At 39.3% G+C, this 15,853-nt stretch overlaps 1 protein-coding gene across 2 annotated transcripts in view; it reads left to right on the top strand.

The window, feature by feature from the left end:
* The window catches only part of LOC122654172 (bromodomain testis-specific protein), a 47,421-nt gene that overhangs the window by 12,724 nt on the left and 18,844 nt on the right, over positions 1-15,853 (top strand). The window contains exons 5-6 of one of the 2 annotated variants that reach the window (XM_043848155.1): positions 1,515-1,614; positions 8,299-8,440. In XM_043848155.1, the coding sequence (XP_043704090.1) occupies positions 1,515-1,614; positions 8,299-8,440 (242 nt within the window). Of the gene's footprint in view, positions 1-1,511; positions 1,615-8,298; positions 8,441-15,853 lie in introns of both variants that reach the window. The other variant, XM_043848154.1, reaches the window with a different exon arrangement.

The following is a 15,853-nucleotide window of genomic DNA, read 5'->3' as shown; positions in this document are numbered from 1 at the left end:
CCATGACATATCTATCATCATCAGCAAGATGCCACTTCAGTCTTGTGGCCCACCTCCCATAATTTTTTTGCCACTATAATTGCACTGTGACTGCTTGTTGTTGGCTGAAAGGGGTATCCATAGTTCAAAATCTTGGCGAAATTTAGACAAAATTTCGGTTCTTTGGCTAATTTCAATAAGCCTGTATCGAAATGGTAGGAGAAATACCAAACCAACAAGATTTCGGTTGAAATTTCGGCGAAATACCGAAATATCGACCCTGTTCCCTATTGTTTTGGTGAAACGATACGAACCACTTGACTTAAAAGCACCATTTTGTGTCTCTGGTCAAAATTTTGACCAGGACCTCACCGTTTCGGTGGTTTTGCCTAGGAGAAGGAGAAAACCCATGTTTTCTTTGAGGACCTTGACTGTTCCACTTCCTCAGGTGGTCAGACTCCCATATTGTCACCGTCTACTCATGGAGCTGATGGCGACGGCGATGATGATGGTGGAGATGGTGATGGTAATTGTGAGGTGATGATGGTGGTGGCTGACTTCTAGAGAGTATGGTCAGTTAGAGGAGGTGTGGTAGCCGGAGCCGATTTGATTCACTGGGGAGACCCAATTTGATCATGCCACACAGGATATGGACCATGGTGCACATCCATCCTCACGTGCAGGCTACATGAAGGGCCTCATCACCGGTTCCGACCAGATGAGCAGGCTGATTGTATGGACATTGATAGCTTGTGCAGCACTCATGAAGGAATGAGTACAGGGGACAACAGAGGACATAGGCATTGGTGTGCCCCATCATTTGTCGGAGAGAGCAGTTGGTCGGAGTTTAGTGCATATGATCATTTCACTAGTGTGGGGGGGGGGGCATGCATCTTCATCCGTTCCTAGTCTTGAGTATGACTCCCATTCATAGGGACAGACTAGATCGTCCTTTGTGGACAACTTCTTCTCCTACCCATCCCATCAGTCGTACACACTGCCAACACCATCAGGTCACTGTGGCTCAGTGGCTGGTTATTCATATTATGGTGACCTATACCCTAGGATAAGTTACCTCCAGTATGTAGATGAGGCCATTTACAGGGCAGCTGTGGAAGACTACATGCGTTTCTTTTGCACACTATGACGTGGTATGCATTTGTCATGCAATCGGAGGAAAATGCACGGCGATTCCATCAACATTAATGGACTCAATCCAGCACTTCCTAGTTCGTATTAGCAGACTGTATTGTATTGTTCATTGGGACTTGGATGTCTATGTTAACTGTACTTTATAATTTGTACTATTTCATAAATAATTAATCAATATTATGTTTTTTCATTCATGGTGCATAATTTACTTGTTTTACTTACCTATCCTGTCTTCTAGTACTAAAACAATGTGTAGACTAGGCAATATTACATAAGGTGTACAATGGGGTTTGATGTTTACTGTCAACCAAGGGTGCAAATCCAAAACACCACTTTGTGTTAAATTTCCAGTAACATGATTATTGATGCCTCCCTTTTAGCAGGAAGCAATAGTGCTCGTGTCGAGAATGTTGCTGTTTTCAATCAAGAAAATCTGCATCTTAAAGGCAGTCACTTGAAACAAAAGACACGTAGACGTCATGGGTATGTTTCTTTCATTATACCTACACTTTTTGCAATAGTTTTGTTAAAGACTGTTTTAGACACTTAATGCACATTGAAGCAATTATACTTTTAATAACATGGGGTGATGGATTTGATATGGCAGTGCAGAATAAATGTAGCAGGTGAAAGTTGACTGTAGTAGCAGAACTAGCAGTCGATGAAACAGTATCTAACTGATTCTCCATTGGCAACACAACAAATAAACATACAGGAGGCCAAGGAGTAATATGGTCAAAGTTTCGGTTAAGAGATGTAGTAGGTTCAGTAAGCAATATCTATTAGTTTCTTACTTTTGCTGGAAAGCAAGGATCCAAATTTTGATAGAACAAGTGAACAACCCATTACCACATGGTTGAAACTTGAAACTGAAATATTTTGTTGATATGTGCGAAATGGGCTCAAAATTTGGGGAAATATGGGAAAGCCTTCGAAATTTACAATGAAATCGACGTAGAAAAATCACAAAAGTGGGCTTATTTAAGTGGAAATAAGCGTTGTATTGGGTTTTGTACATGTGGGGCCTTTGATCTGTTTGGTTTTCATTGTAATGGGCCACTTTAACGTACCTAAAATAAAGGTAGGAGTTAGGAATATGGGGTTCACTTCATTATTTAGTTTAAGTTGGAGTCCTAGTTATAATAGGAGTTGTTTTAAGTCTTCTGTTTGTCAATTATGTTGCTAGTTTGATTACTAGTTGGTTTAGATAATTTCTAGTCATGTTTGGGGTCAATTTCCGAGTATGTGTGTGTGTGTTTAAGGCTCTCAGGGGTATGATTGGATAATGAAACATTGAAACAATGCTCGTGGGCAAGCTTCTCTTTAGTATCTTACTTTATGGCAAGGTTGTGGGATCGATAGGCATTAGGCAACACAAGAGGGACTGAGGGAAGGGGGGGGGATTGAATTGAATAACTCATGCAAAGACTAAAGGTACAAACTATTCTAATAAATACAATTCGGAAGCTAATGCAAGTTTGATCACACACTGAAGAACTAAGTAAGGTGAGGAGAGTATAGAGAGCAAGAGAGGCACACAAAGGTTTATAGTGGTTCGGCAACTTCGCCTACATCCATTCCCAAGGAGATACTCCAAAGCTTATCACTATCTCAATTGCTTTACCCAATAACAATCAATTCTTACAAAGTGTAGTTTTCCAAATAGCTCACTACCAACTTTCTTTGTAGTTTACTATTGCTAAATACTAACCTTCTACAATCACCTTACTGATTATACTTTTGTTGGACACACCTTTAATGTAAACCTAGGTTAAAGGTTAACCCAAACCCAGTTAAACCCACAATAATTCACAGCAGTCAACTAATATTAACCCCAACAGCAGGGTTTAAGCAAGGGCCGAAATTCAGATGTAAGGCCTGGATTGTAATCCAAAAATCCAGCCACTCAATAGGGCTGATAGCAAGGTCGAGTGCAGTTCCTATGGTATTCAGCAAACCCTCCAAACAGGAACAGAATAGGATGCCCAGATCACAAGTTATCAACTGTTGGGCATGTGAAGTACAAATATAATGGTTTGGACATGTGTTGTGTGTTGTCATTGTTGGCAACCTTCACAGGGATGATGTGTGTTTTAGAGTGTTGACAGAGCATCTATGTTTTAGCAATAGTGTGGTACATTGACAGGGTTCAGCAGCTTCGCATATTTTTTGAGCTATGTTCTTGTAAGATTTTGGACAAGCTCAAAACATGAAAAAGAAAAAAAATGAAGATAAATGAGTTATCATTTCGGGAAAATTGGAATCATGTCAAACAGATATCGGAGTGGAAAGTTATGGCATGATCTTCAGGCTTTGCGCAACAGTTGAAGACAGCAGTGGTTGCAGGCCGTTTCAGGTTCAATCCAATTTTTGGGACACTCATTCCACCTGAGCTGACTATGTCTGCATATGAAATGTAGCCCTTCGAGTTTTCTTTCCAATGCCACTAATTTCGGGTAAAACAAAGTCTGGACGAAGAAGTTATGGTTGTTTTAGTGAGCAGAGGTCAAACTGCCCAGAAATGGCATGCCGGATTACAGAAGTTGCAAGCCGGATTGCTTCCAAAGAGAAAACGGAGGGCACTGGTTTTCAAAAGGCAAGCCAGATGAGAAAAGGCATGCCGGATCACGAATTGACCAGCCGTTTTGTGGTGAATAGTAACCCAATAATTGGGTATTTAAAAGTTTTTTTGGGGCTCTTTTTAATTTTTATGCATTCCTCCAGAAAAAGAAAAAGAGGAGAAAGAGAGAAGAAAGGAGAAGAAAAAGAGAAAGAGCGAGAGGCCATTGTGAGTGAAAAACATAGATTCTTGAACATCAATGGTTCTCTAAAAGCATTTGGAGAAGAAGATCTACATCATCTATGATTGCAAGGTGTATTTGAGGACAAGAACGTTGTCTGCAGTTCTTCCATGTGGAGTTATTGAGGTGGAGGTGTGCAAATACCTATTTTATGATTCTAGGTTTAGATTATTGTTGAAAAGACCTACAATCTTGAATGTATGGGAAGGGGATTTGATTTCTTTATCAATATCATTGTAAGGGCTATCAAGTTGGGGCTTGATAGAGTTAAGGTTGTGGCCCTAGGGATCTTTGTTGGGGCAAAGGTTTGTAATAGGAGTAGAGGCTCCTTGGTCTTTGTAGCGATCTAAACAGTGAAGCGTATTGGGTATAATACGAAACCTTGATTAGGGTATTACCACGTGGACATAGGCATATTGCCGAACCACGTACATACTGTGTTTTGTATGGTTGCTATTATGGATATTGAAGTGTCTTGTTCTGCAGAGTGGGTGTGCACTACCTGGTAGGCCTAGCCACACAGTGGTTGTGAGGTGGGTGTGCATACGAATTGTAGACTGGTAAATTGGGGTGCCCTAGATAGTTGGTGTTTATGCAAATCATCTGCAGGTAGCAACGTGAGAGTTAGAAATTTTTGAAGACACTGATTCACCCCCCTCTCAGTGTTACTTGGGACTATCATCAAGTCATCAACAGATCACAAATATAGAAAGTAAGGATCAGTGTGTAGAAACCAAACCAGTGAATAGAATTGCACTAAACTCAGGTGGAGTAGTGTTTGTATAGAGGAGAAGCTATGCTGAAAATTTCATTCAATTCTGATGGTGAGGTTGAGAGATATGACAGCAACACCAAAATAGATGGTTAAGAGCTATCTCATAAACCAGCACTTTGTTTGAGCTCCAATGAGGATCGAGTGGAGGCCTTGATGGTGGAAGTCTTTGCTGCAAATATGAAACAATTTTGATGGACAAAGGTTGAGTTAGAAGGTTGGTGTTATGGAGCAATCCAGCCAATGGAATGGGGTAGAAGTGGGGATCGAATGGGGGGGATGATGGTGTGAGATGATGCTTCAAAACTCTGCAGGTTTTGACGTAGGGGAATGGAGATTCACAGCCTTGAAGTGTAGCAGGAATCAAGCCTCAGGAACAGCAGCAGTCTCACTCGAATGGGTGCAGCAGTTGCAAGCCTGCAACAGCTTTGTATTTTTCGGAGGATGGCAGCAGTCTTCGATGGATCTTCTCAGCACTTGTGTTAATCACAGGTTAGCAGCAACACAACAGGGGATCGATTGCAGTGGAGGAGAAGAGAGAAGATAGAAGATAAGGAGGGTAGGGGAATAGCTCTCTCAGCCCGGGTCTCTCATTCACAGCTATCCCAGCTGTTGAAACATGGAGGATCTCCCATAATTCGATGGCAAGCTTGGGTCAGAAAATTCTATTCTCAAAAATTGTCTTCCTTCATTACATTGAGAGGCCTATTAATAGCTTAGAGCCTTAGACAAGCTTACAATAAAAATAAAAATGTCCTAAATAGAAACTAGTCTAAATTAGAAATTTAGGAAAATAGAAACTACTAAATCCTAACTAAAATAGAAGGTAACTAAATTAGAAACTACTAGGCTTTATAATTCAGCCACATGCAAGGAACAAATTAGAAACTACTAAAATGCACCAATCCTATTTCACTGGTCAAAGGAGGATCTTAACAAAATCGTGGGACATCTATGGTCCCTGCTTGGCTGGTTCGAGTTGGTCCTGCTGGGCTGGCTTGAGCTGGTCCAGTTCTGGCCCAAAAAGGGACCTGGTTCAATGGGTCTTTTGCTTCTTCCTCTGGCCAGAATCTACACCATCCTTACACGGAAGGACAACAATCTCTAAATGTATAGTTACAAGATAATACATGTAGAAAGGTAGGATGTACAAGTTAAAACGAGACTCTCTCTAAAACCTTAAATCATAAAGAATCACAATATATATAAAGTTAAAGCTCAGAAGTAAATGTTTTGGATTCTTGTAAAAGGTCCTCAAAAGTTCCTTTATAGAGCTAAGGAAGAGTTCACAACAAATAACCATGATTTGGCCTTTAAGCTGTCCGTAGCTGTCCGTAGGCGTTCGTTGCTTTACCTTGGACGACTGTCGGCTTCCAATGGTCATAATAGAAGGTTGAACTCCAATGGTTATGGCTCTTTTCCACAGACGTCTGTGAGTTACCTCGGATGTTTGTCAAGTCCGTTAGACATCCGTGATATATCGCGGATGTCTCCTAGACTTGAGGACTGGGGAGTGTTTGCTTGAACATCCGTGTGCCACTTCGGATGACTGTGATGCAGAGTATTTATGTTCGGATCAAGTTAAGTTGCTAGGGTCTCCTAGACTTGGTGACTGAGAACTGTCTGAGATCCACTTCTCTCGGGTTGGACGTCTATGTGCCACTTTGGACGATCGTGACACAGTATGTGTGTTCGGATCAAGTTAAAGTCGCTAGGGTCAACCTTCTATCATGGGGGTTTGTTCCATTAGGGCGTAGGTGACTTAATTATGAGCTTTTTAGGCTTACAAAGTGATATACTTTAGATTGAAAGAAATTATAAGTACAAAATTCTATGTCTATGAAGCTTGAATTCTTCATGATGCTTCAAAGTCTTGAAATCTTCAACCATTGATGGATTTGGGACTTGCTGGAGCTTTCCAATTGATGTTCCTCAAGCTTCCATACCACTTTGCTCATTACTCATGAAATGGCTTGAAATTTATCAACCGAATTCTTCTTTGATGCTTGACAGTCCACTTGTGCACTTGAGATTGTATAGATCCTTACCATGGTTCGAAAACTTGTCTCGACCAAGTCGAGATTCTCGAGATCTCGGCGGGACAATGCATTTTCTTTTTGGGGTTTCAGAATGATGTTTCAGTGGGTAGTTGACCATAGTTGGCTCCGAAACTTTAAGGAACGCTTATTTTAGGCTTAATAAACATATTTAAATCTTCAAATTGAAATAAAAAAACACCTAATTTGGTGTTTTGATTTGCACCCTTGATTGGCAGTAAAGGCTGAACCCTTAAATGTAATATTGCCTATTCTACACATTTTTTGAATGATATGAGACATAATTGACAAGTAAATAAGTAAATTATGCAATAATGGATGAAGACACATAATATTGAATAATTATTTAAGAAATAGTTAAAAGACTTAAAGTTTCTGCTACAAATCACAAGATATAGTGAAGTGTTCACAATGCATATTACATAGACACCAACCCAAGTACAATGAATAATACATAAGTCATAGACACCTTACTACCCTAGTCTTCCATGTCTCAACTCCCAAGTCCTAAAAATACACTACTATGAGTACTAAGGAGGTAGAGATTTTCGAAATATTCGAAATTTTGGTCGAGTTATTCGAAACTGTGCATATTTTGTGTCTCGTATGTCATCTCGTCTCGAGAAACTCGAGATTCTTGAGATAGTCGAGATCTCGACGAGTTTTTGAACTATGATCCTTACACATTCTCACACATGTTAGTTATCCTATAGACCATCATCTCATTGTGAGTTTCAGCACCAAAACCTAAGGTAGAGTAGTCTGACACCCAATAAAGGTCTGTCGTGAGTCGTGACACCCCTGCAACCAACTTCAATTGCAAGAAAAAGACAGAAGGGTGAAAATATGACCAAATAAAATAAACCGAAGGACAAGAGACTGAAAACAAAAGCAGAAAAGCTATCAATGTTTCCCTCACTTTTAATTATAAAATACTAGGCCAGGGACAACATAAATGCTTTGTACCTGGGTCACAACAGACAATGGAGTAGGTGGCGGTGTATCTGAGTAAGAAAGATTGCAGAACTCAAGGGTGATGCGTACCGGTGATTTCTCCGGTGCAGGTTGGAAGCGGTACTCAGTGGTGCTACAAAGCCATGGGTGACTGACTCTTGGCCCTTCTGTAGGGTTTTTTCGGCTGAAAACTGCAAAGGGATAATTGGGAATTTTCTGAATGTCAATATATCTTTTTTAAAATTTAATTAAAGCAATGTTTTTTCAAACGTACTATACATGTCCCATAGAATACACATTTTTTTTCCATACATATGGAAAAATCGTAAACAAATAAGTTGTTTTCAATGCTATGGTCCAAAACGCGTATTTATTAACTATGCTCCAGACATCATGGGTGCTCTCTCTCTCTCTCTTCCCATGATGATTCCTGTGTCTGTATGTTAACGTGTTGGTATTTTAATGTGATACTTTTCATGAGTTGTTTGGCATGTGATAGGACTGTTCTTAGTAGTTAATTGCTCCAAGAAAACTGTTTGTCTTGTTCTGCTAATGTTCTGTAACGCTGTAACATCTGATGCAGAATCAATCGCCACAAAAGTGATTGTCTGTGTGCTGTCTGCGTTGTAAGGCGTCGCAGGAAGGAGCGTGAGGGAAATTCCCAAGTGATTGAGAATGAGATTGGAATAAGTGATAGTAATGTATCACAAGAGTTGAAAAATGAGGTATGTCAGACCACTAATTTAGTCATTCTTGTGTTATTTAACTTTTTAGTTTTGCACTTTATTAAACATAAGAATGTACAGATCAGCGTTCTCAAGCTCGCATCTGCCTGCGATTTTGCTGCTTGACCCGCCATTTGGCCTTCAAAGTGCATTGAAATTTTTTAAAACTGTTAAGATTCGGCCAGTTTTGACTTGCTTACCTGGCGTTTTTAAATGCCATGTGGTGCCGGGTTTGATGCAGTGGCTTTAAAGTGGTTGGACAGACACGATAAACATGGAGAACCAAAGCCCAAGAGGTCTAGTCCATTCTCTAAGCCATTAGGCTCAAATTTTGGTCCACATAAGGCCCGTTAGGTGATAATTAGATAAGTCATTTATTTAGTTGAGCATTCTTATGACTCCTTTAAATTTCAGGGCATTATTGTAATTTTATTTTTATTTGTGGGACCAATGATGGGAAGTGGGGTTTTTTAAGCATTAGTCTAGTATGACTTATTTAGTTGTGAGCATTCTTATGATTCCTTTAAATTTCAGTGGCATTATTGTAATTTTATTTTTATTTGTGGGGCCCAAGGATGGGAAGCGGGGTATTGATAAAGTCACAACCATGCATTCTTTCCATAGAAATCAAATTATGTTTCAAAACATGCATATTACTTCAAAATATGCTTTACAGCAATTAAATACAAATAATGGTGATGTTTCAATACATGACTTTCTAAACACTAGTTAAAGTATTTGTGTATAAAAAAAAGGGAAATTTACGAAACACCCCCTGAAAATGGGTCGATACTCAGATCACCCCCTGCATTAGAGCCCTATACTCAAATTAGACCCTACCGTTAGTTAACTGATGAAGTCAGCTAGTTAAATTTTTTGAAAACCCTAAACTACCCTTGAGAAAAGTATAATTACTATTTTACCCTTAGATCTAAAAACCCAACATGTACTCTCTTTTTTTTCTTAATTAAATTAAGGAATCGGAGAGGGAATATTCCCTCTCCTCTACAACCACCATTGCCCAGCAGCCGCCGCCACCACCACCACCACCACCACCACCGCCACCACCATTACCGCCGTGCAGCCCCATCCCACGCCATCCTCTTCCCGTGCAATCATCACTACCCCCTCCCCCTCTCTTTCTCCACCCTTTCCTCTCTGTTCTGCTGCTCTTCTTCTCCTCCTTCCTGTTGCCATCGCCACAGCCAAGATTGAAACCATGGCTGGGCTTGAAGGAAGATTCAAGATTGTTTACTAGTTTATTGAACTCGTCTTTCAGCAAAAGAATGTTTATAAAAATACTAACCAGATGCAATATAAAATTATAATTATAGATTTTTCGACATTTAATTATGATCTATTTGACACTTTTACCTGCCAATTTGGGCTTTGGGGAGATCGTAGTTGCAGAGAACAATAAATTTATACTTTCTGGACCACCTATTAAGAAAATGTCTTACTTTCTTTCAGCTCACCCCATAAGACTACTCCAGGTAGGGTTTTTAGATAGAACCTTTAAGCAATAAAGCCCATTTGCTAAAAATTACTATTATGGTAGCAAAACTCTAACCAATCATCTGGGAATGGAAAGGAGAAGAAGATGCTCTCATGATGCTAATCAAATCTGAGAAATAAGGGAGTGGATCAGAGAATATGGTTATCATGGGAAGAATGTTTGGAGCAGATTTGGATGTTCGGAGTAGGTTGGAGGAAGTTTCAAAGCAGATCTAGAAAAGGGTTTGGAGTAAGTAGAAGGTTTACATTTTAGAGTAAGAAGAGAAGAGGGATATCATTGACAGAATGGGGGGTATTTCATATTTGGGAATTGATACAGGGGAGAGATAGAAGAGTGACGGAAATACCAGATTAGGAACCCATTGAAGCTTAGAATCCCACCAGAGCCTCACCTAGAATCCACCAGGTCAGAAATTATGAGGTCTGAGCTTGGCCGTCGGCCGCCGTTAAACCGCAACAGAGAAGAAGAATAGAGAGTGGAGAGTGGAGGGTGGAGAGTGGAGGCAGAGAAGAAGAAGGGGTGGCAGACGCAGCAGTTAGGGTAGGGGTGAAGCCGTGAAGGGCGAGGGTTTGGACCTGCAATCACCCCCTGGCCACCTGGTGGCTGCCACTGTGAACGGAGACGGAGATGGCGTTGAGCAATGGGGCAGGGGTATCACCGTCGGGCGTCGGCTAGGGTTTGAAGAAACACAAGATGAGAAGAATAGGAAAGGGTAGTATTGTAAATTTAATTCTAATGATTTAGTACAAGGGTAAAATAGTCCTTTTACACCAATAACTAACAGCAGACTAACACCGTTAGTGTAGAGGGGGTGATCTGAGTATTTTCAAATATGAGGGGGTGATCTGAGTATCGACCCATTTTCAGGGGGTGTTTCGTAAATTTCCCTAAAAAAAATAATACATAAGGTTCTGTGGGGTCTCTCTCACCTTGACGCCGTTCCAAATCTCGATTCCGTTATCCCTCAAAGTGAAACAATATCAGTACCCTTCCTATTCAATTCCGTCAAAATCTGGCTTATCTTATTCTGCCTACTGACAAGTAACAATATAAAATAAATATCTCTGGAACTCTATATGAATTGAAACCAGATCCTAATGAAACCTAACTCACAGATATAATTCTCATACAAAAACCACAGAGAAAAACCCTTTCTAGATTAGGTATCCATTCTCCTCAGAAACAGTGTGTAGACTGTAACAGATTTTGTCCAATAAATATAAAGCATTCATTTTTCCACTTTCCTGATCCCAAAATACACAAACTTTTTCAGAAATTTAGGAGGCATTAAAGCTGTTACAGTGCAAAAATCGGCCCAAAATACCTCTTCTAATTATGTCTGTTCTCAACTTCAAACTCTGGTACAGAAAACTAAAAACTGCCCTGGCAGTACCCTATCCAAGTACATGCATTTTTTGGCATATCAATTAAATTTCAAATTTAATGAAATTTTTAGGAGATCATCTAGATACATATATGAACTCTCAATAATTATTTCAGACCATAAAACCATCTCTAACCATGGTTAACAATGTGAACAAACTCGGACTACTGTTCTGTCCAACCCAGAAAAATACAGTCAGTCATGTAAATACCTATTTTCTGTCTCATCACCTCTCGGTAAATTACTAGTGTTTTATGACCTTAAACCCATCCATCGTTACACATCTCCCCAAAAAGAAAATAATTATCTACTTTGAAAACCATGCAACTCCCTTCACGAATCAAAATTCATAGTTAGACAGTACATACCTTGTTGCAATTGTTTGCTTCAAAAGATCTAGAACTCCTCCTTTTGCGCAGCCCTTCCTTCAAATCCTTCAATCAACATTCAATCCTACTTAGAATACTGAATCCTTGCGTAGTAGAATCCTCAAATCCTTAATCTCAATCAACTTTCAAGTCATCCTCTTCTTTTCACAAGATCACAAGAATAAAACCCTGGTTTTCTTCCATGAAGAAAATCAATCTACATAAGTGAGGAATCCTCAACCAATGCACAGATAAAAAAAGAGAACTCAGGAAAAAAATCTGGATTCTTACCTTTCTTTCTTCTTCCTCCTTTTCTTCTCTTCCTTGGCCGATTTAAGGTGAGATGATTTGGGCAAGAATATAGCCCCAACCGTCCAGCCCTTTCTCCCCTTATGACCCCCCTCTTTCCTATTACAAGTTTACAACTCAATCACACTCTCTTAGATTCCAACCTTAACCCGGTCTGTCCTCCTTTATTTGAATTCTTCTTAGTTGGGTGGGGATTTGTTTCTTTATTCTTCTCCAACTCAACGAAATATGTCTCACTCCTAATTTGAAATCCTTCTCCCACATGGTAGTTGTCAAGTGGGGCCCACCATGCTGCTCAAGGCAAAAAAATAAAACTACCTTTAATTGTTTCCCTTGAGAATCGATCCTTAGACCTCCTTAATTCCATATAGGATCCTAACCACTAGGCTAATCCCGTTAGCTGCTAATAGACTTATAAATAAAAATATTTAAATAATAGTAGCATATAACCATGCATAGGGGACAAAATTATAAGTATGGGTACCCTACACTAACACTAAAAAAAAAACTAAAATACTAGTAAGGTTTTTACCTCAAGTATGCATGCTAACAACCAAAATTCCACTCTTCAGCTGTCCAATGGTATAGATTCTGCACATAAGGTGAAAATTCCAAATTACCCTTGTTTTTTGGGCACGGGTATTACAAGGATGCCCGAATCACTTCCATTTTTTATCTTAGGAATTTCTTTTGCCTCTTTGCTTGATACCATGACATGATTTTATGTTGATATTCACCTTAGCTACCAAATAACTCAAATCCACCTTATACTAGATTTCTAAAAAGAAGAGAGAATTTGTATTAAGTTATATCCTTTGTAGAGTTGTGAGAGAGAATTATGATATTAATTTGTTTCCTCGTCTATGAGAAGGGTGGTGTGGGTTGGGGAGAGTTATTAGTGTGTTACCTTACTAGAGAGGCTAGAGTTGATGTAGAAGAGGTATCAAATGAGTTCTTGAGCCGGTTGGACCAGCAGAAGTCCACTTGGACGGGGTGGAGGTATTAAGCAAAATAGGGCGAATTATATATCAAATCGAAGATCTTGATGAGCTCTTTACGGGCCAATGCCATGGCGTTGATGTATGCATTTTTTGGTCATTTGAGCGCGTTTTAAAGGCGAAAGAGCCTGGCAAAGTTTTGAAATTTGAAATTTAAATTTTAGCGCATTTTTTTTGAATTTTGAATTGTATTTGACCTATTATATTAGGTCTCTGTAGGGTTTGTATTCTTTAACTTGAAATCTATTGAAATTTGACATTTTCGTCCTTATCTTCTACCTTGTGGATTCGAGGGTCGTTTGTGCTAGAACGATATCTAGCCCACCTATCTTCTACTACGTCAAGAGCAAAAGAGGAATAAACTTTATTCTATATTAAAGAGGTATGATATTTTAGGCAGCTTTAGGAAGACAATGAAGATATGGAGACTCAAAAAGTTGGGCTGGGAGAAAGAGAGAGAGACTAAATTATTCCCTTACCAAAATGGTGAGAGAAAATTAAGAGGTAATAATTTGTTTCCTTTTCCCCCCAAATTATTCCTTACCATAATGGTGAGAGAAAATCGAAGATCTCAACGAGCTCTTCAGGTGTCAAAGTCAAAGGTGCTGACGTATGCGTTTTTTGACCGTTTCGAAGGCGAAAGAGCCCGCCGAAGTTTTGAACTTTGAATTTTAGTGCAATTTTTTTTAAAAATATTTGAATTGTATTTAACCTATTTTACAAGGTCTCTTTAGGGTTTGTACTATTCAGCTTGAAATCTATTGAAATTTGACATTTTTGTCCTTATCTTTACCTTGTGGATTCAAGGGTTGTTTGTGCTAGAACGATATCTAGCCCTCCTATCTTCTACTGCGTCAAGAGCAAAAGAGGAATAAATTTGATTCAATATTAAAGAGGTATGATATTTTAGGCAAGCTTTAAGAAGATAGTGAAGATATGGAGACACGAAAAGTTGGGGTGGGGGAAAGAGAGAGACTAAATTATTCCCTTACCATAATGGTGAGAGAAAATTAGGTGGTAATAGTTTGTTTCCTTTTCCCCCCTAATCATTCCTTACCATATGTACGTATTGAGATAAGTAATTATGAGTTACAACAATTATCTACCCCATGAAACGGTACCATTCTGATGTCATATTATGCTCTTCGAATGATTGAGGACTATAAAATGCAACAAATCTCTCCCAAACTTCTATCAAATACTTACTTGCCTCAAGACTCCTTCAAAAACAGAAAACAAACGAACTCTTTTTCTCCTTCAATCCTTTACCTATGGCTTCGATAGGTAGCACGATTGATTTATTATTGTTCCACAAAATGGAACGCCAATTATTTAATCGGCTTGTGCTCAAAATGGGGAAGGATGCGAGAATGGCAAAGATGGTTATTGCCATATGGTTATGGCTTGAAGAAATAGGTCATTATGACCTTATTCACACCATCTCTGCAAGTGTTGATCAACTTGTTGATCTTGTTTTCAATGAAGCTGTACTGTGTCTATATTTCATTGGATTCAATGCAGTGGAACCTACAGATGGGAATGATACGCCTATTCTCTCTGCCTTTCTCAATAAACCAGTCGATACTAGATTCTTTTTTTACAATCAAGATATTGTGCGGTATGGTGTGTCACGTGTGATGCTGAATGTTTGTGGTGTGATCTTTGGAGAGAACGTTGCTCGTGAAGTTGACGAGACAGCAATTAAACCTCTGGTCAGACCATTTTGATTTGGTGAAGGCTCAAGTACTCAAAGAGCAACATTGGGCAAGGCAGGTTTATTGAGCATATTTAGTGCATCTACTAGTGACACATCGTTAACCACAAGCATTCATGGAAATTTGATGATCCAGCAAGCGCAAGAACTCCCAACACTAAACCCGCTTGAAGGATCATTTTTTCCATTTGAACCAATAAACCAGGATCGTCGCTCCATGTTTCTGACTTTCTCTAGGGGATTTCCCTTGAGGAAGGAGGAGATAATTGAATTTTTCACATTGTATGCACTACTCTTCTTACTCTTTATCTACCATACTATCTTATATTTCTTATAGCACCATTTAAATTTTTGTTTTTTGGTACCTCTATTTCTCATGCAGGAGATGGGGGCAAGTTGTGGAAGATGTGCTAATAGAGCATACACCACCAGGGGTGGTGCCTCGATATGGAAGAGTTATATTTATTTGTCCTTCTATTATTCCATTAGTATTAAACGGCCAACCGACTGCAAAATTCTTTGTGCAAGGCCGTCATTTATGGGCTCATGTATATATGCCTGAGTCAAGGAGGAGCTAAGGGGTTGGGAGGACTTTATAAGTAGTAGACCTGTTTATTACTTTCCATCGTTGTCTCTCCCTATTTTTGTTGCTGTTGTCTTCATTGTCAGGATTTTAATTGTTACATCCTCCCAACTTGGGATGTCATCATAGTTGTACTGTTTTGGTATTGTTGGTGAGAAGTACTGAATCTTTACTTTATTTAATACAGTTGTACTAGAGCATATCGTGGTGATGTATTGGATCATATTGTGAGGAGTACTGGATAGGTACTCTGGAGGGTTACTTTTCTCGATTGATCATCTCTTTTTCTCTGTTCTGCCTTATTCGGTGTTCAAGTCTTCTACATGTATTTTCATTTGTATGAAAATAATGGTCTGGTAGTTAATGTATAAGAAACTATCTTGATGATGTGGTGAATTAAAAAATAACTATGAACATTTTAATGGGCTCAAACTGCACGAGCAGAGGCTCATAAGGAGAAACAGTAACTTGTTATCTATTAGTTGATTGTTTGTTTTGAGGATGGCGGCGGCAACTATTATGCCAGGCCTAGCACAACAGA

Source organism: Telopea speciosissima, chromosome 3, assembly GCF_018873765.1.
Source record: "Telopea speciosissima isolate NSW1024214 ecotype Mountain lineage chromosome 3, Tspe_v1, whole genome shotgun sequence".
In the NCBI taxonomy this organism is placed as follows: Eukaryota; Viridiplantae; Streptophyta; class Magnoliopsida; order Proteales; family Proteaceae; genus Telopea; species Telopea speciosissima.
The sequence above is the reverse complement of the archived record's forward strand: the minus strand, read 5'-3'. Positions and strand labels throughout refer to the sequence as shown.